General features: G+C 52.7%; 1 protein-coding gene across 5 annotated transcripts in view; it reads left to right on the top strand.

Annotated features, from left to right (window-relative positions):
• The window catches only part of IGF2BP2 (insulin like growth factor 2 mRNA binding protein 2), a 107,733-nt gene extending 83,904 nt beyond the window's left edge, over nt 1-23,829 (top strand). For 2 of the 5 annotated variants that reach the window (XM_030574947.1, XM_030574951.1), the window contains 6 exons: nt 3,458-3,526; nt 9,273-9,389; nt 16,879-16,953; nt 18,331-18,462; nt 19,401-19,514; nt 22,065-23,829. In XM_030574947.1, coding sequence (XP_030430807.1) covers nt 3,458-3,526; nt 9,273-9,389; nt 16,879-16,953; nt 18,331-18,462; nt 19,401-19,514; nt 22,065-22,160 — 603 coding nt within the window. In that variant the 3' untranslated portion in view covers nt 22,161-23,829. The remainder of the gene's footprint in view (nt 1-3,457; nt 3,527-9,272; nt 9,390-16,878; nt 16,954-18,330; nt 18,463-19,400; nt 19,515-22,064) is intronic. The other 3 variants (XM_030574948.1, XM_030574949.1, XM_030574952.1) reach the window with 3 other exon arrangements.
• The last annotated feature ends 1,944 nt before the right edge of the window (nt 23,830-25,773 follow it).

The raw sequence follows: 25,773 nt of genomic DNA, 5'->3' as shown, positions 1-25,773 counted from the left end.
GTGTCGCTCTGTACAGTCATAGCAGATGTGAAAGAGCTGCAAACGCCTGGCTGTATCCTGCAGATCTCCTGCGATGGGTGATGGTGACAGCTGCTTGTGATCAGCCCCCTGAAGATCTGATGCATGCTGTTTTAGAAAAAGGGCTAAAACATGGAACATTCACCCTGCCGACCAACAAACTGGGCTCTGTTTGTTTTTTTAATCAAACCCTTTGTAAGGTGATTTGCAAACATCTATTGTATGAAGTTCAGTCAACCAAAAGGGAGAGACTCCTCTGTGGAAATCCTATTGCAGATTAAGGCCAAATAATATATCCATGTGCACTTTGATATCAAATATGCCTGCTCGGAGATGCTTGGGTGACTGAAAAGTTGAAGGGAATTAATGCTCCTGGAATCAAAGTTTAGATGTTTCACTTGGTGGTTTTAAAGCTCTTCTAATAAGCCAGGGCATGGAGAAGCGATTTTTGTTTGCAGTCTTTGCTCCTGGAGGGCCAGGCACTCCCGGTGTTCAGGCAGAGATTTCTTCCCCTAGCGAGTGATATGCAGGCAACGCAGACACCTGTGTCAGTCGCACACAGTAACATCATATGATACGATCTGAGGCGGCTGCAGATCAGGAAAAGCCCCACAGAGCTGTGCAATGTTTCTGTTGAGGGTATTGCAAAAATGGACTTAATGAAATACATAACGAGAGCAGTTGAGGATGTCTCAGCAGAGCTGTGCGAGTCTCCCACAAAAGCTCTGTTTGGTGGGGCACACACGTGTCTTGTATTCATCAATACGTGCACACATCAAGTTATCTGTTTCTTGTACCTCCAAACTATTCAAGCTCCAACAGCTTCCCCTGGAAGGGTGAACGCACTGAGAATGGCTATGGGCTTTGTTCGGATGCTGTTTGTCTGTGGGGTGTTTGGAGACAGATCCTTGGTGGACAGCAGGCCCCTCTGCCATTTTTGTTCTGTGTGTGTGTTTATGGGTGTGAGCATGTAGGACAGCGTGGTGGCTGGCCGCGTGGCCTGGTGGGTAGGCCATTGGGTTGGAAATAGGGAGTCCTGGCTCTGCCACTCACCTGCTGGGTGACCGTAGGCAAGTCGCTTCACTTTTGTGCCTCAGTATCCCCTCTGTAGAGCATGTTCTGTGGCTTGCAGTAGTGCCTCGTGGTCCCAGACCCATTGTACCTGGCACTGGATGGACAGCCCCTCTGGATGGAAAAGGCTGCAGTCTACACAGACCAGACAGGATGGGGCAGGGATGGAACGTACCAACCAAGGGACCAGACTGTCTCCCCCAGAGTGCACACCCAGCGCCCAGCCTGCACAGGGGGGCCCATATGGAGCTGAGGGCTGGGCCTGAGGCCCAGGGGAGCTGTGAGTGTGACAGGAACAGATAGGATGGGAGCCAGTGCTGAGCACAGCATGGTTACCTTGCTGCTGTCATACGCAAAGCTCTTTAATCCCAGCCAGCCTGCTATGCCCCGGCTCTGCTGCAGCAGCTGGAGATTCACACTCAGAACTTGTCTACACTACAAAATTAAGTCGACCTGTGTTCAATTTACAGCCCTCACAGTGATTACTGCTGTTTTTCATATCCACGCTACCCTGCTGTTGGTGGTGTGTGTTCTCACCAGGCAGACTTCCACTGACTGAAGGGGGTAGTGTGGGGGGCTGAGAGCCCGAGCTTACTCCCCCTCCCCCAGCTCTCAGGAGTCCAGCAGCTTGCCCAGGATCCAAGTGCGGAGCTCCGTGCCTGGAGCCCAGATTTCTGCTCTTCTCCCAGCAGGGAGTGGGGCACCAGGAGCCCCAGGGGTCAGCAGGGCTTGCAGCGGGGAGCTCAGCATCCAGAGCTTAGCTGGCTGTCAGGGTTTCAGCTGGTTCCAGCCAGTTAGTTCTGCGGGGAGCTGAGAGCCCGGGTGGTAGCCAGACTCACAGCTGGAGTCCCCACACGCGCTGGGGCGACAGCACCAGATGTGAGCCCAGCATAGGGTTTGCAACGAGAAATCTACCAGCCTTTCTTGTCAATTTCACAGCTTCTGTGTGGACCCCTGACATTGATAAACAACAGCTGATGTAAGTATGGCAGCATCTACAGAGACGCTGCATTGCCCTAACAACACCACACAAGCCCAGCGCCTCTCGTGGAGGTGGAGTTATACTGTGGGTGTAGCAGCGCACTTAACATCGGTGGGAGCAAGGCTCTAGTGTATACACTGACATAGGTCGATGTAAGCAGCTGTAGTGTAGCCCAGGCCTCAGTTTCTCACACACCTTAACCCTGGTCCCTTCTCTGGTTCTGCTGCCTTTCCTCATGTCCCCCAAGTTTAACTGTGGCTAGGGTTAGACCTGCCAGTGTGAATCTCTTCCTGCTGGGAGGGAGTGCTGCAGGTGACTGAGATCACGCTGTTTTCACTCTGTCCTCATGCCCAACTTCCTCCTTTCTTCAGGACCAGGTGGCTAGTGCAGCCTGCTCCCTCCTCAGGGCCATTCACCAAAGTATAAGGTTCCTCCTACCTTTTGCTGCCTCCTTTGGACCAGTTGGTGATACGTTTTATTACAGTCCTGATCCCATCAGCAGCCAGGCCATAACTCCACCGCATGGCTCAGCTGTGCACTCCGGGTCAGCTGCAAGGTCTGAGCGTGAGCTGTCCCATGCCACTGAGCTCAGTGGGAGCAGGGTCAGGCCCTTATCAGTTACCCCCACGTCCATCCCTCATACAGGGAGCACTGTCATGGTGTGTTCATGGGGCAGCACCCTGCGGACTCTGAGTGCCAGCTCCTGCACAACCCTGGCTGTTCTGTCTCTTTGTCTCTTGTCTTGTTCTCCACTTCACAACAAGGCTCCAGCCTTGGGACCCCTCCTGTGGTGCCTGGCTCTCCCCAGGGGTACGCTGTCAGACGCCAGGTGTGACTGACTAGTGTATTTTCCTGGAAATATTGTGCTAGCAGGAACACAAGAGGGCTCCCTGTAGAGCAATGTACAGACATTCTAGCATCACTGGAGAGCACCCTCCCCAGCCTACCATTGGGTGAGCCACTGAGGGCTAAAGAACTGCAGAAACCAGACACAGCCATGCTGTGAATGGGGGTCCCTTGGGGGGGTTGTCAGGATATGCTCCAGGTTTGCATGGCCATCTCCATCAGTTTCAGTGGAGATGGGCTCATTTACATCAGCCCCAGAGTTTTGATTTGCCTGGGGGAGGGGGCCAACATTTTGCTGGGTCCCAGCAGGGTTTTTGGTTGTTCCTCAGGCCTGGTTCTCGGTTCATCTCAGGCCCCCCTGGTGTTAGGAAGTATGGCATGCGAAATGGCAGGGGACGCAGGGAAGCCGGTGTACAGGCACACTGCGAGGTGCTGGGGGTAGATTCCCAGCAGCCAGCCCCCAGACGTAGCACGGGCCCGATGTGTATGGACCGTGCTGTCTGGGAACCTGCACTGACTGTGTTTTCTTTCCTGCCGTAGAGCCCCTCGGCATACCTCTCGGGTCTGTACGGAGCCTCCCCCATTGGCGCCTTCCCACAGCAGCACTCTGTAAGTGCCCACTCTGCCCATGCTGGCACCGCTCACCCTGCTTGGCCACCGCATTCCTCTCTTGGCTGTGATTCTGTCCGGTGCTGCTCTGCCATTGCAGCGAGCGTGCCAGGTCAGTGTCCTCCTGGCAGCCGGCGGCAGTGACACGGCCACTGGAAATGAGGCTGTGGAATCCAGATGCCTGCAGGGAAACGTTGAATCCTTTTCAGAGTGCGTTCCTGGTCCCCTCTGCACAAGCCAGCACATCGGCGCCCGTGCAGGGCTCCCCCGCAGCACGGTACGGCCTGGGCACCTCTCCTGTGTCTCCACAGGCCTTGGTGCCAGAGCTGTTCCAGTTCCCTGCACTCAGAGGCCTGGCAGCGTGCTCTCACTGCACATGACGTGATGTCGTTACAAACCCGAGCCCTAGGATTTAAACCCAGCCACCAGGAGGAAGCAGCAGGGGCTGTGGTTTTCTTTTAGCCCCCGAGAATTCCCCTCTGTCCCACTCCCACCAGGTGGTCCATGGTGCATTTACTCAAGTATCGGAGGGGTAGCCGTGTTAGTCTGGATCTGTAAAAGCAGCAGAGAATCCTGTGGCACCTTATAGACTAACAGACGTTTTGGAGCATGAGCTTTGGTGGGTGAGTACCCACTTCGTCAGATGCATTTACTGTCTCCCCATGTGTGCTCAGCGGGGAAGAGGGGTGATGAACTGAGCCTTTTAAAGGGCAGGTCAAGGACTCATGGCAGGACCTTCCCCGTGCCGGGGTGCAGAGTGGTGGGGGTGCTTTCCCTGCAAGGGGCACGCATGTACGGCTGCTGCAAAGGAGGGATGGCTGATGCAGTGCGGAACCAGGTGCTTCTGACGACTAAGCAGAGAGCCGCAAAGAGAGCACCGGGTCCCTGGTGTCACTGCTCTGCCTGTGTGGGCAGCAAGGCAATTCCAGCCCAGCTCCTCCACAGGAGGCTCATGAGTGGGGAGCCCTGGTGGCTCCTGTGCAGCCCTGGGGTCCCCAACAGTCTGCCCGAGTGGGTTTGGGCTTATGCTCCTGGGCTTTGCCCCTGAGAGTGGTTCATTGCCAGGCTCTCCCTGACCCCCTTCCCTGGCACTAGCCCGGTCCCAGGATGAGTACAGAGCTAGCAGTTCGAGGATCTGGCTAGCCAGAGGGGCTGAATCCGCCTCTGCCTGTATATCGGGCTGCAGGACAAAGCCTCAGGAAGAGGCACCGTCTACCTCAAGCCAAGAGATCCTCAGCAAGAGTCCCAACTGCTGGCTAAGGCAGCATGTGTTCTCCTCATAGGAACCACTGGCCTAGGGCTCCATGAAGGCCTTGCAGGCTTTACAGACGAGCCAGAGATGAGTGACTCCCTGAAAACACCCTGCCACCGTCCCTGCCATTGCCTCACAATTTGCTCTGTTGGACCGTCTGTCTGGAGATGCCACTGCCCCTTCATCTACTGCCCTGGAACAGTGCCAGCCCCTCCACACAGCGCCCTGAGCACCTCAACCCCACCTGCTGGCACCGGCCCTTTCCCTGCTTGGCTCCAGGCTGGGACACTGAGCCATACACACCCACCCTTCCCACCAGTAAGAGGCGAACCGAGCCCACCCACTCAGTTCATGTAGGCCCCTAATGCTACCAGTCTGGGCTGGAATCGGGCATGGCCCCACAGAGCAGGGTGGGTACCTCCATCTCCTGAGCCAGCTGATGCCTGGGCAGGTTGTAAAGCTGTCGCATGCTCCGGGCTCCAAGTGGGCATTTGCACATGGCCGTGGCCACAGGTGGTTTCTCTGTTCCTCCGCTGCACATGGGAGCTGCTACAGCAGCTCTCCTGGGCAGCGTGTTGCTGCTGCTGTCTTTGTGCCTGTGCCTTTTCTGGGGGGCAGAACCCCGGGCTGGGAGCTGCCCCAGCGAGGGATTGCTCAGTGGTTTGAGCATTGGCCTGCTAAACCCAGGGTTGTGAGTTCAATCTTTGAGGGGGCCACTTGGGGATTTGGTCCTGCTTTGAGCAGGGGGTTGGACTAGATGATCTCTTGAGGTCCCTTCCAGCCCTAATAATCTATGATTCTATAATGGACACACTCCTCTGGGCCAGGCTGTTCACCTGGGGGACAAGTTGTGGGTGTTTGGGCCCATCGGGGTAGAGCCACATGCAGCTCCTGGGAGGAAAGGAGTGTGACCTGGGGTCCTGTGCTGAGCCTTGGCGGAGTCAGGAAAAGACCAAGAGCCAGCATTTCCCCAGAGAAGAGCCTGACGCTTCACACTACAGCCCCACTCGGCCCTCTGAAGAAGGGCCAGTGTCCATTGGTTCTGGGTTTGAAATGGGCCTTGGAATGAATGATGGATGCAGCCCCTTGGATGAGGAGAGCAGGACTGGCATCTACTCACCGCCTTCCTGCAACAAGCACCAATGGCTGCTCTGCATGTCAGTTCTGTGCCAGTACAACTGCATCTGTATTAGGAGTCCTAGCGCTTTCACTAGACCAATAAAAACTCTCTACCCTACCAAAAATAGCTAAATCAGAATCAAAACTGTGTGTAGAGCAGCCTCAAATAGTACTTGCTTTTACCAGGGGCATCTGAGCTACCAGGACAGCAGAAATGGCCTCTAAATCTGCTGTAAGCCCTATGTGGGGGTCTTCTTTTCCCTCCCTCTTTCACCACGCTGGCGATATTTAATGATGATTATGGTGTTTTAGCCAGTCAGAGACACTCACGGTGGACCCATCCTCTGGCAAATGCTCTTCTTTCTAGTGCTTAGGGAAGGAGGCTTTGAGAAACGCTCAGCGGTGGGCTGGATTGTTGAACCTTTTAAACATGGTGCGACTGGATTGTTGGTTTTACCAAATCGAAACCTTGCACGAAGCAGCCAAGATGAGAAATGCAGATGGTAAAAGCAAAGAAGCCACAAGGAGAGAATGTTCACAGGCCTGGGGTGGCCGCCTGGCTACTAGATGGATCTCAAGGATCCTAGGGAAGTTTAGATTAAGAACTGGCAGGTCTGTTAGGTGTGCTCCAGATTCTGTGCTGAACATGGTATGTCAGCACTAACTAGGAACTTCCGAAAAGGGGCCAGTGGCCTGGCCTTGGTGGATGTGGAGTGGCCCCTGAATAAGGTCATAAAACCATTAGCTGGAGGGAGCTGCAGTCAGAGGAGGAGGCCTCATTGCTATGTGTGCATAGGAACCCCAGCCAAAGCTGTGGATGTGGCTTCTGCTTCAGAGAGGTGACTTTTGCTTTTTGAAACAGAAATTGCCAGCTCTGGAGATCAAAGCCCTTCATCACCCAGGCAGGGGCTGCTGTGGTTGTAGCAGGCTAAGATTTCCCTCACCACCATGCCAAAACCACAGGAGCTGGCAACATTGCCTTTCCCCCAGCCCTTCCTCCGACTCGTCCTTCTCTGAGCACTGGGATGCACATGTACTTGAGGACACTGCATTTTCAAGGGTCTTCCAAGCCAGAGCAGCAGAGGGGCACTGGTAAAGCCTGCTGGGCAAGGTGCTGTGTGTCCCCCCTACCCCCCTGCAAATCCATGCCATGAGCAGCAGGAGAGCAGTGATGTGTGCCTCCACGCTCACCCGCTGTGTGTGAGTGTGTGTGGCCCCTTGGCTGCCCTGGGCATGAGTGTGGTGTGACATGGAATTGGGGGCAGATCACAGCGGTCTCTGTGTGCACGTCACTTGGGTCAGCTAGTCTGAGAAGGCAGGTGCATCACAGGGCTTTCAGAAGGGGGAAGGGCCATGTGTCCATGACCAGTCATAGCAGCACCCCAGCATTTCCTGCATGAGCGTATCCGGGAATCGGCCTAGGTTTCTCGCCATCACACTGCGTTCTGGGGGCGCTAGCATTTCACAGGGCTTTGCAGAGCGACACACGGTGTGCTCAGGCTCAGCCTCCCGAATGAGCCCTGATTCAGTCAGCCTGTTTGAAAAGCAAGGGGGTTCATTTAAGCGATGCTCAGTATATGCTTGACTGCCATCAGCTAGCTCCGCAGTCATATACAGCAGTGCTTCGGATGATTGCTTATGGAAATGGCTCTCCTAGACCTTCCACCAGCACTTCCCATCATATTCTCACAGCTTGGCTGAGAAGTCCCATTGTGACTGGTGTGATTCCCTGGGTTCGAGTTGCAAGATCAGGCCTGATGGTAGTAAGGGAAGATTCTTTTTGTGCGGGATCTTGACCTGTGTTATCACTGTGTCTGAGCCTCATTATCTAGGTGACTTCTGTCTGCAGCTGTGGGTATGACCTGGGCTTGCTCCAGCTGCAGTTCAGGGGAGTGGGCTGGGCCCTCCGTCTCCCCCAGATCTCACCTCTCTGACTGCATGTCAGCTGGAGAGCCTGTGCGGAGACCCGCTCTTAGCTGTGTGCACCTACGTGGCGAACAGTGAACCTGTCGTGTCAGTGTTCCAGCCCCTGTCGCCCTGGAAAGGGCTCAGAGCCCTTTGCCAACGCTCACTGAGCAAGTCTCGCTTGTTAGGTCGCTAATTGGGCAAGATGGATAAGGATCTTCAGTTTAAGCTCAGTTGTGCGCAAAGCAATGTCAGCATCTCCCCATTATTGGTGCTGTGGGGACAGTTACTGCTCTGCCGCTGGGCACTGCACCAGAGCCGAGACTAGCCACTGGACACACAAAACCCAACCCAGGACCAGGCAGTGGGTGGGGGCAGCTGGCTGCGTGCTGGGGTGAGAGCTAATGGCCAGAGCGGGGAACCATGGTACAGTGAACGTGGGGTAGGCTCACTCTCCAACACCCCCGTGCCTCCCCCCCCCAGGGGCAGGGAAAAGGGGGCCCCCAATTACCATAGTGCAGAAGGCCCCAAAATTTTTTAGCCTGGCCCTGGTGAGGGGACGGGACCCAGCTTTGGTACAGCATTAGCGCCAGCCTGCACCCAGGTCTTTCTGCAAAGCCCTGCCTGGCAGCACAGCAAAGGAGCGGAGACCCTTTCTCAAAACCAGAATTAAAGACATTTAGATCCCGGGGCCCTAGCAACTTACCCAGGGGCTGGCATCTTACCCATGACAGCTCTGTGATGGACCAAGGAGGAGCCTGGCGTCCTGATCCCCCACCCCAGCCTCTCTTTGCTCAGTCTAGCTGTCTTCATACCTATGTTAAAATCAAGACTGGCATTTTCTAAGAGATCATCCCTAGTTCACACCCATAGGAGTCCCTGGGGAAGGCTCTCCGGTCTGTTCTATGCAGGCACTCAGGCTGGACCCATCCAGCCTTCCAGCCCAGGAATCTCATTTTTCTGGGCTGTGCGGGTCAGAGCACATGGAAGATGCCCACATACTTGTGCGTGAGCATTTTGTTTGCGTCGCAGCTGCCTCCACGCTTCTCTCTCCTGCCCTGTCGCTCACTGCACTGTGCCACACGCAGATCGCATCTCTTGCATGCTGCTCTGTGTGCCCACTGGTTTACGCATCATCTGAAAACTCAAGTGCCTGTTCAGATATTTAGATGTCTTCCTGGGGTGTGACATTTCAAATATCTAGGTCTTCATAAGCAGTGAAATGCATAACAATAAGAGAAACCCTCTCACCCCGTCATAGGAAAAGAGCATGGTTTCATGGGCATTTTAGACATGCTCAGCTTTGCAGATTTCATTTCTCCTTCAGGGGGCAAATCAGCTGCACCCCGATTGCATGAGTCCAAGAGCCATGAAATGGAACCCTGCCCTGCCTGCCTAGCGGCTGGGAAAGCATCAGGCAGGCCGGGTTCCGACTGAGAGCTCTGTATTTGTGTGTCTCTCTCCTCTCAGTTGCCGGCACAGGAGGTTGTGAATTTATTCATCCCGACGCAGGCAGTGGGTGCCATCATTGGGAAGAAAGGCCAACACATTAAACAGCTGGCGAGATTCGCTGGCGCCTCTATCAAGGTAAGGAAAGACCTTGGCCGGCTGCCTTCATCCCCACCCTCCTCCTCTCGGATGTCTGCCAACCAGCCGCCAAGCTGACACGGAGAAAGGAATCGGTACCTTGACACACTGGGGCTCAGAACCCCAGCAGTCAGGCACCTAAATCCATTTCAGGCTCGGGTGCCAAATGCTTCTTCATCTCTGTCCCCCTGAGGGCTCTGGTCTCTCCCCTCACGCATCATGTCTGTTGATGGTGACATCCTCTCATGAGCCAGCGGGGGGCTGTCACTCCAGAGCGTCTGCCATCCCCAAATCTCTCAGCTTCGGTGAGCTACAGGGGGTGGTGCTGCTGAAACCTGTACAGTTCTTCTGATGTGGGGAATACCACCGCAAGGGTGATTAGCTGACTACTCACAGACAGGCATTGTACCAGTGCTGCTGGCCCCTGGGGTGTGTGAATGAGATGGTCCCCACCACACCGCTAGGAAAATGGAGGGGCAGAAATGCAGTATTCAAACCTGACCACTTCAAAATGAGACATTTGTCAGAATGGCTCCATTTTCAGCCGGTCCCCAGTAAAGGTAACAGGAGCTGCAGGTACTGAGCCACTCTGGCAGGCAGGTGCCTCAGTATGGACCTAGCTGCCTAATTTGATTCCCCCTCTTTGAAATTGTTGGTCAGAAGTTTTAAGTGATTTGAGTAAGGCCACTGACGATGAGGCCAGGGTTTCCTGCCTCCCAGTCCTACTCTAACCACTAGACATACTAACCCACAGCAGAGGTGAGACACACATGCCACCGTTGACGCCTGTCTCTTCTGTGCAGCTTCCTTCCCCATCGATCCAGTCCTTGTTTTACTGGAGCCACCTGGGGAGAAACCAGAGTTCAATCTGACCAGTGTCCGGGTGCCAAGAAGCTCCTTTGGGGAAAAGCATGCCCGTGTGAACCCCTCAGACTGGTGTCCTGGGTGCAGAGTGTGTTTCTGGTTGAACAAGATGGCTGTAAACATAAATACTTCTCTAATGGAATAGCCCCCGTGTGCTTTCTAGTGCACAATTATAAAACCATCAGGAAAGCTGAATGGACAGGGATATTTAATGCTTAACACAGCCCAAGACCACTCTAGAGCTCTGAATCACAGATCAAACCCCCCTCAGATCTTTTAGAAAAAGATAAAATAGTTTGCCATGGTTGAATCACTGTAACGGGAGACAGGGAGTCTCCTTTCCTGGTGTGAAGGACTTGCTCCACTCGCTCACCAGGTATCATTTATTTTTGCCGGCCACGAGGCTGCAGCAGAAGGATAAGGTACAACCCAGTACATTTTTCATGGCGAAAGTGCACCCATGGAAGAGCCAGAAGGACACCCCTGCAAATAAAATGGGTGGCATAGCACCCCTACTCCCTATATTTGGAGGACATCTCTCCATCTCTTTTTTCCTTAGTTTTTCTTATCTCAGAAAAGAGATATTGGAATTGGAAAAGGTACACAAAGGGGCAACAAAAATGATTAGGGGTATGGAACAGCTTCCATATGAGAAGCTATTAATAAGCATGACTTTTTTCAGCTTGGAAAAAAGAGATGACTAAGGGGAGATATGATAGAGGGCTGTAAAATCATGACTAGTGTGGAGAAAGTAAATAAAGTGTTATTTACTCCTTCTCATAACACAAGAACTAGGAGTCACCAAATGAAATTAGTAGCAAGTTTAAAACAAACAAAAGAAAGTGTTTCTTCACACAAATCACAGTCAACCTGTGGAACTCTTTGCCAGGGGATGTTGTGAAGGCCAAGAGGATGACAGGGTTCAAAAAAAGAACTAGATAAGTTCATGAAGGATAGGTCCATCAATGGTTATTAGCCAGGATGGGCAGGCATGGTGTCCCTAGCCTTTGTTTGCCAGAAGCTGGGAATGGGTGACGGGGGATGGATCACTTGATAATACCTGTTGTTCATTCTCTCTGGGGCACCTGGCATTGGCCACTGTCAGAAGACAGGATACTGGGCTAGATGGACCTTTCATCTGACCCTGTATGTCCGCTCTTATGTTCTTAGTTACTTCTCATCCACTTCCTATGCTCCTACTGAACCCTACGTTGGGGGGGGGGGGTTGACCTGTGGAGCACTCCCATCCATGCTCTCAGAGCAGTATTCTCTGCCCACTGTGCAGTGCTGCATGGGGTGGCATGGAATATGCATGGCAGCTATCTAGAAGGTGCTGAGCACCAGTTTACTACCAGAGGGTCTATCTTCACTGCACAGTTAAATCAGGCTCCCTCCCACACACAATAACCTCTGCCCTGGGTCTGGAGGTGCTTTAAGCCCTGGCTAGCTGACCCAGGGGGTAGGTAGAGCCCAGTCTCTCCATTTTAGCTCAGGCTGGAACCTTCCCGCTTTGTAGTGAGAACACAGGCTAAATCACTCAAGTGCTGATAGGCCTCCAGTCCCTTCCCACAATCCCCCTTTTTGCCCCCCTCCCAAAAAAAAGGAACAGACAAGTTCATCTGCATTCATCATAATTGCCTGGGAATTAATCCTAGAGTCTCAGCATGAAAACCTATGGGGTGTACCTCCAGACGCACTGGAGTCAGAGCAGCAATGTTCCCCAGAGGGACTATTAGTGATGAGACACCAGCAGAACAGGTAGTGCAGGGAGCTAGGCTGGAAGCAGTATGGTCACATGGACAGAGCAGTGCACAGAGTTTAATAAAGTTCCACTTGTTCAGCTTACCCACCTCCAACCTCACTCTTTGCAAACGAAATGCGGTAGCAGCACCGCAGCGGTGAGTTCTCTGCAGCACAGCAGTTGGTGGCGTGAGCCGTGGCACTCGGTCCGAGACCCCCAGCCCTGAATTGTGCAGGCACAAACCTAGCCCAGCAATGGACCTGGGCAAAGGAGGAGCTGAGCTGTGCACAGATCTGGCCATGCAGGAGGATGACAACAGGAAAGTGAAACTGCTACTTTACCATACTAGGGAACAGAGCAGAGAGGTTGGCACCGCTCTGAAGCTCACCATGGCCTCAAGCCTCACAGCAGTGCCCTGTTGCTCCCTGATGCAGAACTGCAGAGTGACTAGAGACCCATCCTAAGGGAAGAGGATGGACCCCTATGCTACTGCCTTACGCACACTGGCTGCAACATATGATTCTGGGGACTTGTCAGACTCCTTGATTCAGGACAGGACAGTCTGCGGCACTTGGGATCCCACCTGTGGGAACGGCTGCACCGGGAAGGTGATCTCAGACTAGACAGATGTTTACCCATGGGACATGCGGTGGAAGCTGCAAGAGAAAGAATGACAGCCCCAGAAGTACATACAATGAGACAACAGCAAAGGCGAGCAGGTGGCCAGGGCTCTGTGAGATGAATTTACCAAGGGAGACGGCTTGAGCAGGTAGAGATGGGCCCTGTGCTAGGACAGCACTGCAAGGAGCAAGACAAACTGAACCAGTGTGGGCAAAGCAGACAAAGGTCCCCAAAGATTGTCAGACTTGTACAAGATGGGCATATTGGGCTCAGACTGTTGGGCCAGGAAAGCAGGAGGAGCCAGTACCAACCTTCGTGCATGCTGCAATGTTACCAAGGAAACACCCTGTGCAATTTCAGCTGAAGAGTGGTGCCTCCTGGAATGTGATTCGTCAAGGTGGATTGGACTCTCATACCCATTTCAAAGAGCAGGTGCAATCTAATAATGTCATGAGAGCACAATGCAGCCCAGAGAAAAATGTCACCTCATAGTAACTAGTCTGGCAAATGCCAGCCAGGGCCAGCTGAAGTTTGTGGTGGCAGATAGCAAGTACCACAGATCCCTCTTGGGGCATACAGCTGTACAAGCCCTGGATGTGACCAAGGGCAGCATCAGAATTTCACAGCTGCAGAGCAAGAAGAAAAAGGGGGAGTCCCATGGACAATGGAGGCAATGGCAAAAGCATATGGGGATGTGTTCCAAGGCAACGGTGGCCTAGCAGGAAAACTGTTCCTGGAAATAGACCCCACAATGGAACCTATGCGCTTAGCACAAAGGACAGCTCTGGTAGCACTGTGTAATCTGGGGCACAAGGAGCTCAACAGTCTGCAGACTGGGGGTATCATAGCACATGCAGAGCCAGTATAGCCTCAGTAAGCAGCATGGAGGTGTACAGAAGCCATCAGGCAAATTACACATCTGCATAGACCCAAAGCCACTGAACCAGGGATTGAAAAGATGACACTATCCACTGCCCACCATTGATGCCATCTTGCTAGAACTCTCCAAAGGCAAATCTTTGTGGTCTCTGATGTAAGGAATGGGGTTTGGCAAATAAGCTGGCTGACAACCTTTGCAACAACATTTAGTCGCTACAGGTGGCTGCACATGGTGACGGGCATAAGCCCAGCACCAGATGTGTTCCAGGGAAGACTCACCCAAGTGCTGGAAGGGCTGCCTGGGGTGAACATAATTGCAGATGATATCCTCATTGTAGGGGAAGAGAGCAACAATACAGATGCTGAACGAGACAATGACAGAAAACAGGCTTTTCTACAACAATGCTGGGCAAAAAATATAAAACTCAACTCCGAAAAGAAGCCACTCAAAACAGCATGAGGTGCCATACACTGGACACCAGCTCATAGCAACGGCACTGAAAGCGGATCCCAACAAGCTCAAGGCATGCTCCAGAGGCTGTGAAAGGGGTGCAGTGGTTTGTAAGAACAACAATGTTCTGTGCAAGTTCTGGCTGCAGTGGCGGAACCCATACAACAGCTCCTGAGGCAGGGTATTGAGTGGGACTGGCAGGTCCCCAACAGCAAGCATTGGACATGCTGAAAGAAATGTGACCAGGCAGGAGAGCTGTCTCCTAAAGAAGCTGCAGAAAAAGACATCCAACCAGGGAGGCCAGAAGACGAAAGCCAACTTCTGGTAGGAGCAGAACCAAATTTTCAAATGAAAAGTGAATTGAGAGTGTAGGTCAGAGTCATATTTTGAGGACAGAGAACTGTTGTCCTTGCCACAATAAGGAAAGATGTCAGGCAAAAAATACACACCTCACGCCTGGGCATTGACAACTGTCTGAGCCCGGCTTGAGAGTGCATTTACTAGCTGTGAATGGATACACAACTCTGCCCATGGATAGAAGGGTGTGACAGCAGAAGGAGACTCTGTTACCACGTGAGCTGCCAGCCTACCCCTAGGAACAGGCGGGAGCAGACGTATTTACCTTCAAGGAAAAACAGTGCTATTCAGATGCAGCGTACCCCCAGAGTAATAGAAAGGTGGAATCAGCCATGAAAACAGCTAAGAGACTGTTACACAAGGCTGTTTCCTCTTCCTCCTCCTCCTCTTCCTCTTTGTTAGCATTTTTGGCACGCAGGGGTTCCCAACAGTCCAGATCAAGGAAATAGTGGGGTGAAGGACCAAAACCCTGCTACCAGTAAAGGAAGGTCTTTTGCAGCCAGAAGAATGGAAATGCTGTGAAAGGAGATGTCCAAGAAGCAGAGAAAGCAGGTACTAGAAAGGAGGGGTAAGTAGTGCAGTGGCACGCAGATCACACAAGGTGACTGCACAGGAGGGATGAGTGACCTGAAGGAAGAGGAGACACTTGGAGCCAGCAGACACAGCACCCAGAGAGAGCCCACAGCAATACAGAGATCCCCCCCACACACACAAAATAGAGGGACAGAACCATGCAGAGACCGACCCCACAGGGACGGAGGAGACTCCAGAGACAGTTTGCTGGGCTTGGAGAGAGGTGACAGGAAGATGAAGCTAGGTTGCTCTTGGTGCAGTTGCCTGCTGAGGAGACCAAAGTGTGTTCCAGAGCCTGTGACCAGCTGAGTCTGGGTGAAGACAAGCCCAGCTTGACTCTGTGCTAGGAGCTTCTGACTGAGGGACCTGGGTCGGGAGCTGGGTGTCAGACTGTATCGCAATGTCTGTAAAATCGTGAAGATGGACCATGACCAGCGGGACCAGAGTCATTGGGCCCATGCTCCCTGGAGGGACTGTCACTGAGGGGACATCAGCAGGCCAGGGAGCTGGGCTGGATGCAACGTGGCCACATGGACAGAGCAGTGCACAGGATTTAATAGTTCCACTTGTTCAGCTTGCTTCGCCTCCAGCATCACTCCTGGCTGATGCGGGGAATACGGGACGAGGGGGACAGACTGCTGGGGGAAGGGCTTTGCCGAGGGGGTGCCCAGCCCACACCTAGGCTGAGCTCACCCAGGTGCTCAGACCCAGGTGCCTGTAACCAGGCGCCTGTAACCAGGCTGACCTGTGCAGCAAAGACAGCGGTGACCTGCCGCTCTTCGTTCATTCCCCTAGGAGAAATGAACTCTCCCTCCTCTGGGCTGAGCCAGCGTATACTGAACATAGACACCATTGGCAGCTTCCCATTCCACTGTAACTGGGGACACAGCTCCTCCCCTTGGGTCCGGGGGGAGCCCATAGCGAGGGGCAGGCTGAGCCCCCGGCTGCTCACATGGCTTTTGACGTAAAGACCGAATATCTCCCCCCAACAGTGCCCCCTTCCCACACACACACCACCTCCTCAAGGGAATGTAGCTGGGTCCTGGGAAGGCAGCTTGCCGTAGGGAGCAGCTGATACTCATGGGCAGTGACTCAGTGATGCAGACAGACACACAACCACTTGGGGGCTTGGTTCCAGGCCACTGCAACGTGGGTCAGCCGGTGTGTCATTCTTGAGTCAGGGTGAACGTAACGCATGAATCAGTGTTTAACTCTTCCCATGTGAAGGCAGTGTGAGTGCCATGGCAAATGCTGCTGGACTCTTGTGTTGAGCTTGTCTCAAGAGAGAAGGCCTGTCCGATCCCATTTCCACAGAACAGATCCCCCAGTGCCACTCCCCTGCAGTCGAAGGGGGCTAGATAAAGGCATGCTGCCCGCTAGCATCTGCTAACACACCTTGCAACTGACCCCCTCAAGCCTCCAGGTGCCTCTGTTATCAGGGGCACTGTGACTGCACACCTCCCTGTTTGTGCAGGACTCAGCACAATCCAGCACAGCCAATTGCATGTTCAGAGCCTGCATTATTTTTTCAGCAACATGCAGGCAGAGATCTAGTGAGCTGGGCACGTCTGCAAGCCCTTCTGCCCAGCGTCCAAATGCTCAGATCTCGGCAGAGTTTGTCAGGCCAGCTCAATGGGCCTTTCAACACAACAGAAATATTTGCAAGCAATGTCCCCTTTTGCTGAAAACCCTCAAAGGGAAATGCTGATGAAAAGGAGAGGGAATTCATTTTTGTCTAAACTTTTCCTGGAGAAAATCCTTGTTTCCCAGCTAGTCCAGTTCTGAACTACTCTAGTGTGAATTTTGTGGACAGAGCAAATTCCACTCTGCATCCATTAAATACCCTGAACACTCTGACGCCTTCCTGAGATCTGGCTGAGCTCCCCATGACACACAGTCTGAGTGCTCCGAAGCGGGGCAGACCTAGGGTCAGGTGTGGGGGCCTGGGGAGAGTGTGCCAGGCTCATGTTGCTGTTAATCACTTGCCTCTCTGTGGCTCATAGATTGCACCAGCAGAGGGTCCAGATGCCAGCGAAAGGATGGTCATCATCACTGGGCCCCCTGAAGCCCAGTTTAAGGTCAGTGGGAAGCAGGTAGGGCAGAGCGAAGCAGGGGTTCTGTGATACTGTACAGATTCAAAGCCCCTGGGTGCTCGGCCCTGGAGAAACCAGAGCAAACACATGCTTTAAAGGGTAGCTCTGAGAACTCCGGGTTAGCAGGGAGGGGAAGAGAGCAGACTGATGGGCCTGATCCTGTGTGAAGGGAGCTGAGGCTCAGCAGTAGCATCTCTCCCTTGCCAGTGGGAGGGCTGTGCTGTTTGTGCCCCAGAGGAGTGGGGGGAGGGCTAGCAGGGTGCCATGGGCTGTGCTAATGAGGCAGCCTGCTCTGTCCTGTCCATGCAGGCTCCATGCATGAAGAGAGCTAACTGCACAGATGTGCTCCCAGGCTGGGGTGGAGGCCCCCTGCCTCCAGACAGCCACCCAGAAGGGGGTCTGCATGACCCTTTTACAGCCAGGAGAGGGCGCTGCTGCACAACAGGGAACCAAAGCTCAGCATTATAGGGACAGATTGGCAGAGCTCAGCTCCAGTTCCACCTGCAGTCTCGGGCTCCCCCTACAATTCCAGAGCAGCTGAGTGTCACTGCAGAAGCGATCAGTCCTCAGACAGTTAGCCATGTTCATGGGTGTCACATCGTCATTATGCTTCTGTGTCAACACCTCCTTGAAAGGAACAGGGGCAGAACACACTTCAGAGTTGTATCCTCTGCACTCACAAGAGCTATGGACCTACAGGGCTACTAACATCTGCATTCTGCAAAAGGCAGTTGGGCTATCAGCAGGGGGCAGCACTACCTCAATGGCCCCCTTCCACTCTGCACTTACTGGAAGGAGACTGCCAGTGCCAACAGTCCTGCCTCGGGATCCCAGTGTCCTCCTCTGGCCTTCACAGTGCCCTCTGGGCCCGTGGTACAGAACTGGCCATGTAGAATTTCAGGAGCGCAGGGCCCTGGCACGTGAGGTGCCGTCCGGACGGAGCCCCAGAGCATGAGGTGCTGCACAGACAAGGCAGCCCCAGGGAGTGGTGTTATTCCCATTGTGCAGGCGGGGAGCCAAGCTCCAGAAGGTGAAGGGCCAGATGTCCCAGCTTGCTCAGTTCCCAGGATAGGGGCCTGATCCAGAGTCACTGGACACTAAGAGCATTTGAAAATCTGGCCACTTCAGCAAGATGCCTAACTGGGAGCTGCTGCGTGTGGGGTGCCTCTGAACTCTGGCCTTGGGCCCCCAGGGGGTCTAAGGGAGCCAAGAACTCACCTTGCCTCCCAGTCAGGTGGTTTAGCCCATAGACCACTCTTTTTCCTCGCTGTGGCCCAGTCCAGTTCTCCCTTCACTGCCCCACATGCACAGAAGTACAGAGCTTGAGCCTGGAATTCACCATGGGATCTTCTTCCTCTCCAGGCCCAGGGCCGGATATTTGGCAAACTGAAGGAAGAAAACTTCTTTAATCCCAAAGAAGAAGTGAAGCTTGAAGCCCACATCAAGGTGCCTTCCTCTGCAGCTGGACGCGTGATAGGCAAAGGTGGCAAAACGGTACATCAGCCAGACCCAGGAGAGGGGGGAGCTGTGGAACTGAAATTCCTTTGGCCTTGTTTGCTGATTGTTCCGTAGCTCTTTTGTAGCCACCCAGCATGGAGAGAAAATCACATGGGACAGGACACCCCTGCACACACACACCCAGCAAAGCAGCTGGGGTCACTTCAGGGCCTTCAGTAATACAAACAGCTCTGATCCTGCAGCAGACATGGCCCGTGGTCCTGTGCTGTTGGGTCTTTCCCAGTGAACTGCACCAGCAGCCTGGCAGGAGAGTCTCTGCTGTGTTAGACTGGCATCACTGCCTCTGGCGCCAGTCTTTCTGATGCCTGAGCCAAAACTCTCTCTCACTGAGTCCTTCCCTATACTTATTGGCCAGCTGGAGGCACTGCAGAGCCATTAGCTACCCATCCTTCAGTTATTTTGGGAGATGTCCTGATTCCTTAGGGGGAGGGTATTTGGAATTGCTGGGCACTGCCACAGCTGGGTGAGCAGAGCTGAGCTCATACCGCTGCTGATCTGAGAAGCCCAGCAAGGTACAAAGGTGTGTGGGAAGAAGGGAGAGATCCCTCCAGTCGGCTGGTTGGACTCTGCCTATGGCTAGCAGTGTAGAGTCCAGTCTCCAGTGAACAAAGGTGCGGTAAACCTGCTTTGCCTGAAGGTGCTAAGGAGGGAGACAGAGAGCTCCCACTCTATTTGCATAGTGCAGCCCGTCCAGGATCCATAGAGCGCTGGATCCATTGACCACAACCCTAGCCCATCTCTTCCACACCCCAAGCAGCCCGCTGGAGCAGACACACCAGAAGAGCAGAACACCCCTGCTGGCTGTCCTGCTCCTGGCTGGGCTTTGAGGAAAACCCAGGATCAGTTTGGGGGTAGCTGCAGTAGCTGGAGTGGTTAACAATGCACACAGACTGTTAAAACTTCTCTTGCTACAGGTGAACGAACTGCAGAACTTAACCAGTGCAGAAGTCATTGTCCCCCGTGACCAAACTCCTGATGAGAATGAGGAAGTTGTCGTTAAAATCATCGGGCATTTCTTTGCCAGTCAGGTACAGGGCATGAATATTTTTCAATTTCCAAAGTATTTTGTGGCAGAAGGGAAATCTGTCCACCCCTTCACATCCGGGACAAAGTCTGTATTATCTATACAAATCCTGCCTTCTTGGTTCTGATACAAGGATGTGAACCCTGGCTTCCCAGAAGTACAAAACCATTGCAGTACATGCATTTGGGTATGTTGTCCCTAGATTTAAAGTGTACATATCACACACACGTCACTTGGTTTCCTATACGTGTAACCAGCTCTGTTCATGTGATACTGAAGCAGTTCATTTGTAAATGATTGGTAGCATTCTAGTACTGTTAACTTTCCCACATTGCACACACCAGCTCTCACCCTGTTCCCATTGAAGTCAATAGGAACTCGGGCATTGATGTCAAGGCAAACTGGATCAGTCCCACTGTGGATATCAGCGTACACACATTTCACAACCTAACCCGTGAGCAAAGAGGTCAGAGTTGTAGTCACCTGAACCTTTCCGTTGCCTGACCATTAGTCACATTGCATCTGAGTAGAATTTTGCATTTAATTTCCTTCCTCCCTGCCCCCCCCCCAAAAGAAGTCTACCCCTCACACCATCCCCACGTGACAGCTAGGGTCTTGCAGGTCCAACTGCTGACTGGAGCCATTCTGTCAGTGTTAGTTTGATACAGATCTGTGTCCGTATCTGTCCACCTGGAGAGCTCAGGGCTATAGGTGGTTATTTCCCTGACCCTTCTAGAACAGGGGATCTCAAACTGGAGGTTGGGACCCCTCAGGGTCATGAGGTTATTATATGGGGGAGTTGTGAGCTGTCAGCCTCCACCCCAAACCCTGCTTTGCCTCCAGCATTTATAATGGTGTTAAATATATAAACAAGTGTTTTTAATTTATAAAGGGGGGTCGCACTCAGAAGCTTGCTATGTGAAAGGGGTCACCAGTACAATAGCTTGAGAACCACTGTTCTAGAATGTTCCAGCCTGTGGTTGGCAGGAGCCTGTTCCGTAGCACCACAGTGAGCGCGCCCGAGCTGACAAGGGGGGAACGTGCTGGTATATGATTTTGTTGGTTATAAATTATGGACTAGGACCGAGATTTTCAAACATAAGGGGCCTGATGAGCACCCACAAGCACCTGCCGCTGCCCAGTTTGTGGCCTCTTTGTGCTGCAAGAGCAAAGGGGGAGAGAACCTGCCCGGTCATCGCCATGGGCAGCATCCAGCCTGTACTGACTGTCTCTAGGCTAATGGAAGCCATTACAGTTTCCCTAAAGGCTAAATAGAAAGAGCATCTCAGTCCTGCTCACACATCACTGCACAACCTAGGATAGAAGAGTGGGGGTATTTATTATCCAGGGTTTTCAGAACTCCTTGCAGTGGTATCTGCTTCTCTCTAGGTGGTGTCAGGAATAAATCAGAGGGGATACAGCTCCTCCATCTGATAAATGATTGGTACAAACGAGAGCTTTTACCTAAAACTACCTTTTATTAGCTCTTAAGCACACATACACATACATACACACACATGCTGTAGTGTAGCAGCAGGGTTAGCGCATCCCAAACATCTATATTTACCCAAAGTCTGGAATGGTTTTGAGGAATCAGCTACCAGCCTTTCGGGTGCCCTCCTTCCACCCAGCTGCTGGGGAATTAAGGTGCCAGCTCCTTGCCCAAAGGAAAGCTTCCTCAGGCTGCTCCAAATTGTATCCTTTTGCCTAATCTTTTATAGCTAACTTAAACAAAGCACATGACTCCTGGTGGGTCACCATAGTAACCCCTAATTTCAGCAAACTATTCATTATTTCTCATCATCAAAATATTTCTAGTATTTCCAGTCATAACAATAAAACATGTCAGGGGCACTTAACCAAGGTCGATTCTTCAAACATGCCTCCTGTTCTCATAGTGCATTGACTCTCTGCCCTTTCCTCCCATTCTGATTAGCAAACCACAACCATGCAGCTGCATGGCCTTGCCCTTCAGGGCCTAAGATTATTCCTAGCTCTGGGGCATTTGGTTTTCGCTAGTAGTTGCTGGACACACAAGATGGCTGACTGCAGTACTGTCAAGTTCTGGGGTTACACACAGGAATTTCAAATTATGGGGTCACATGGAGTCAGATTTAGCAGCTGAGCAGTGACTGACACGCTAGGCCCAGTAGAACCCTGCTCTGCTGTAGGCGCTGCCGTGCCAGGCTTTCACTGCATGGATAGGCAGTGTGAGGGGCAGGCATCACTGTCACAGTGTGGAAGTGTCAGCACGACCAGTACACAAGGGTTTGCTACATACAGCTGAGCCAGGGCACTGAGGGATGGAAATTCAGCCCCAGCCAGCCCAGCACTGAGCACATTTGAAAACTCCACGCCCTGGTCAGCATTGCAGGCCAAGGCTGTTTGCAAACTCGCTGTGTGCTTCCCAAACACAACCCCAGGCCTGTCTCTCTCCTGCCCCGAGAGACACAGGCCTCTCTACACCAGGTGGGGGCGCTGCACTGGGCCACTGGGTCCCACCCCACCTGGCCCATCGCTGCAGCTGTTTCTCTCTCTCTCGCTTTGCCTGCAGACTGCACAGCGCAAGATCAGGGAAATCGTACAGCAGGTGAAGCAGCAGGAGCAGAAACATGTTCAGGGAGCCCCTTCCCTACAGCGCAGCAAGTGAGGCTCCGACACGCCAGCCAGCAACAACTGATGAATGTAGCCCTTCCAATACCTGCCAGAGCGCCAGATCGGGGAGCCAACCAAAGACCCTCCTGAGGCATAAACGTCTGCCCGCGGCTGGGCTGTGCAGAGGACTCACAGTGGGGAGGGGAAGGGGGAGGGTTCCGGTTCCAACCCACTCACACTGACGCTACCACACAGCAGGGGCTCTGCAGACTCTTCCAGGCCACAGCCTTCACATTCCTCTATTTACTAGCACGACGCTATCCCTTTAGTTGGACTAACATAGGCGGAGATGGGGCAAACAACCCCCTGACAGCTCTTTAGGACCCACTCTTTGTGCATGTATGCACATACTAGATAAGAAGATTTTTACAGTGCATGTGCTGCAGTGCGAGTTGGCCCTCGCAGCATTAATATATTTTAGAATTAATATATCTAACGAAACTAACCGTTTTTTGGGGGGGGTATTTTTTTTTTATTTTTTACTTGTTTTGGGGGGCTTTTTGTTTGACGAAAAAGCAGGCTTTTTTAGACATCTAAGAAAAGAAACAAGTCCACTTGGATATCTAATATACGATAGACTGACGATACTGCCAGCAGCAAAATTAAGAGGGTAAAAAGTGGCAATTTCCGTAAAGGCTTTAGGAAGAGCAGCGTTTGGATTGTCTGTCTGTGCCAACACAAGGGATACCGTCTCTTAGAAGAGGAATCTCTCTATATATCTCTGTCCAGCTCACATACCTGTTTCTCTTTGCTTCACAGATTCCACACTGGTTTTTGCATTCTGTCCTATTCCCTCCCTCTCACTTTCTCTCTTACTCTCTCTCTTCACCACCACATCAGCTGTGCTCTAAGTAACACACCACCGACAACAAACACAAGAAACACCCAGCCACAACTTCCACTTTGGTTATCACCCAACCCAGCCACCATGGTACTTGTACTAGCATTTTTGCAAAAGAAAGAAAGAAAGAAAAACAAGAACCCTCAGCGCCCCCAGCGACGCAGAAGCTTCAGCCCCTGCACGGGGAGGACACTGCATCAGAATTAGGGGAAAAGGGCTTCTTTCTTTCTTTTTGTTTTTTAAATGGGGGGAGGGGAGGGGAGACAAAAATAACTTACAAGATGTTGTTGGCCCAGGGCATGGAAATTGCAATTTTTTTTTCTTTTTAAAGAAGAGAAAAAAAAAACTACCTCAGGTGTTTTCGTACCTCAGCACCTTGCCCTTGTGTTTCCCTTTTAGAGATTTTGTATGCCTTGTAAAACTGATAGTTGGAGCATTTTTTTATTTTTTTAATAAAAATGAGTTGGAAAAAAATCTAGACCAAGTCAGCTGCCCAGCGGGAGAAGGTGCCATCCCGCATGTGCAACGACAGCTCTGTATTATCTTTCTGCTAGCTGAGAGCCGATGGCCTTTCCTTTGGAGAAACCTTGAAGATGTTCTTAGAAACAAACTGACAAAAAGACAACCCGAGAGAGAAAGGATTGAAGAAGAACTCCTGAATTCTGATAGGGCACACGCCATTAGTGTTTTCTATGCTAAAGGATGACCATGTACTGGTTTACGTGAACATACCATTGTACCAACAGACTGCAATGCCAGTTTCCTCTACTGCAAACAGTGTTCTGTGAAAAAAAAGAAATATATCCAGCTAACAAGAGCCTCACCTTGGTATTTATTTTCATTTAATGTCACGGAATTGACTAGGGCTGTAAGTGCTGAGAAGCCTGGGCGGCAGCCTGGCTGAAGGGGCAATGGGTGGGCTATAAAAGGCCCTAGTTGCACCCTAGAGCCACAGCCAGACCACCATTGGGTCCACCAGGAGCTGTGTAAGGCAGTGAATAGCCCTAAAAGAGGGGACATGGCAACATTACTTAGAAGGGATATAAGAGTGGGAGAAATTGGTGGCTGCCCCAAAGCAATTAGACCATCAGGGAGTAAGGCAGGCTGCCTGCCTGCTGTAGCACCATGCAGCTCCTGGCATGTCTGGTTCCTAGGTGCAGGAGCAGCTACAGGGGCTCCACATGCTGCCCCTGCCCAGAGCGCTGGCTCCTCAGCTCCCATTAGCCAGGAACCGCAGCCAGTGGGAGCTGCAGGGGGTGGTGTCTATGAGCGCCAGCAGCGCACAAAGCCCCTTGCTCCTAGGAGCCAGACAGGCTGGCCGCTTCCAGGAACCACCAAAGGTAAGCGCCACCTGTTGGCGCCTGCCCCAGCCCCCTCCAGCATCCAAATTCCCTCCCACATCCTGCACCCCAAAATCCCTATCCCCACACCAGAGCCTGCACCTCCCACACCCAACCCCCCCCACACGCCCAGCCCTGAGCCCCCACACACACTCCAAACCCCTCAGCCCCAGACGTGAGCCGCCTCCCACACCCCCATCCCATCATCCCTGGCCCCAGTGCCCACATCCCCCGCCTAGACAGAGTCCACACCCAACTCCCTGCTCCAGCTCTTAATCCCCTCCTGCACACTGAACCCCTTGGCCCCAGCCCTGAGTCCCCTCCTGCACCCCAAAGCCCACACCCTCAGCTGAAGCCTTCACCCCAACCCCCCCCAGCTCAGAGCCCCCTCTGCACCCTGAACCCCTCATTTTTTATCAAGTACGTGCTCATGTCACTTCCATTCTAGGTGTGCGCACACCCACATGCAGAGATTTTTGCCTTAGCAGTATGTGTAGGGTCAGCTGGGGCGCCCTCTGGTGTGCTATGCTCACGTGGCAGTACATTAGGCACCACCAGCCCTGCACTCAGGACAATTGGTCAGAGCTCTTTGTCCTGCATCCCAAAAGCATTGGCAGTTCTTAACATCTCATTGATATTCTCTTAATATATAGTTTATAGGTACTTAGTGAGCCAATTTAATTGTTGGTAAGAGTCCCGGCTGGGGCTTTGTCCTGGAGCAGGGCTTCAAGGCATGTTCCTCATGCAACAGGCCAATGCCTATCAGTGCCCCCCACAGCAGCTGTTTGAAGAGCTTGGGGGAATCCCAGCTAAAGGACAAGCGCAGATTTAAAAAAAAAGTGTTCAGCCCCAAAGGAGAGGGACATGGGCTTGAAAGCCCTCCTGATTAATACTTGGCACAGCATAGCCTCCAAGCCCTGCCAGGACTCCTCCTAGCACCTCAGCATCAGTGCAAAGTGCCCTGCCAGCACTGTTCCCCCTCACCAAGAAGCAACTGAAGGAAGGGGTTCCCTGGCACCATTCAAGGAGGGGAAGAGGGTGCTAGGCAAAGGACCTAGTTCAGGCCATATGCCTGCCCCAGAAATATAGGGAAATACTGCTACAGCCCAACCCCCTAGTCCAGCCAGGGATCCTGCTTCACCTCCTTGGAGTGGGGGAGGATGCCAGCTCTGTGGGGATCTTCGTCACCCCAGGCAGTCCAAGCAGCCAAAAACCTGGTAGGCCAGACAGACATGGCTAAGGCCCTGGAGTCCAAGGGCAAGCCAATCATAGGACCTCCGCAGAGGGCAGGGGAATACTATTGGTCTCCGGATCACAGACATTTGTCCCCATCCCTACAGCCTAGGACACTGGTCCTGCAATCTCAGTCACTGGTTAGAATGCCCAGGTCCCCGGCACTGCACTCTTCTCCCCCTAGGCACAGATTG

This window comes from Gopherus evgoodei, chromosome 9, assembly GCF_007399415.2.
Source record: "Gopherus evgoodei ecotype Sinaloan lineage chromosome 9, rGopEvg1_v1.p, whole genome shotgun sequence".
NCBI classification, from domain to species: Eukaryota; Metazoa; Chordata; order Testudines; family Testudinidae; genus Gopherus; species Gopherus evgoodei.
The sequence above is the reverse complement of the archived record's forward strand: the minus strand, read 5'-3'. Positions and strand labels throughout refer to the sequence as shown.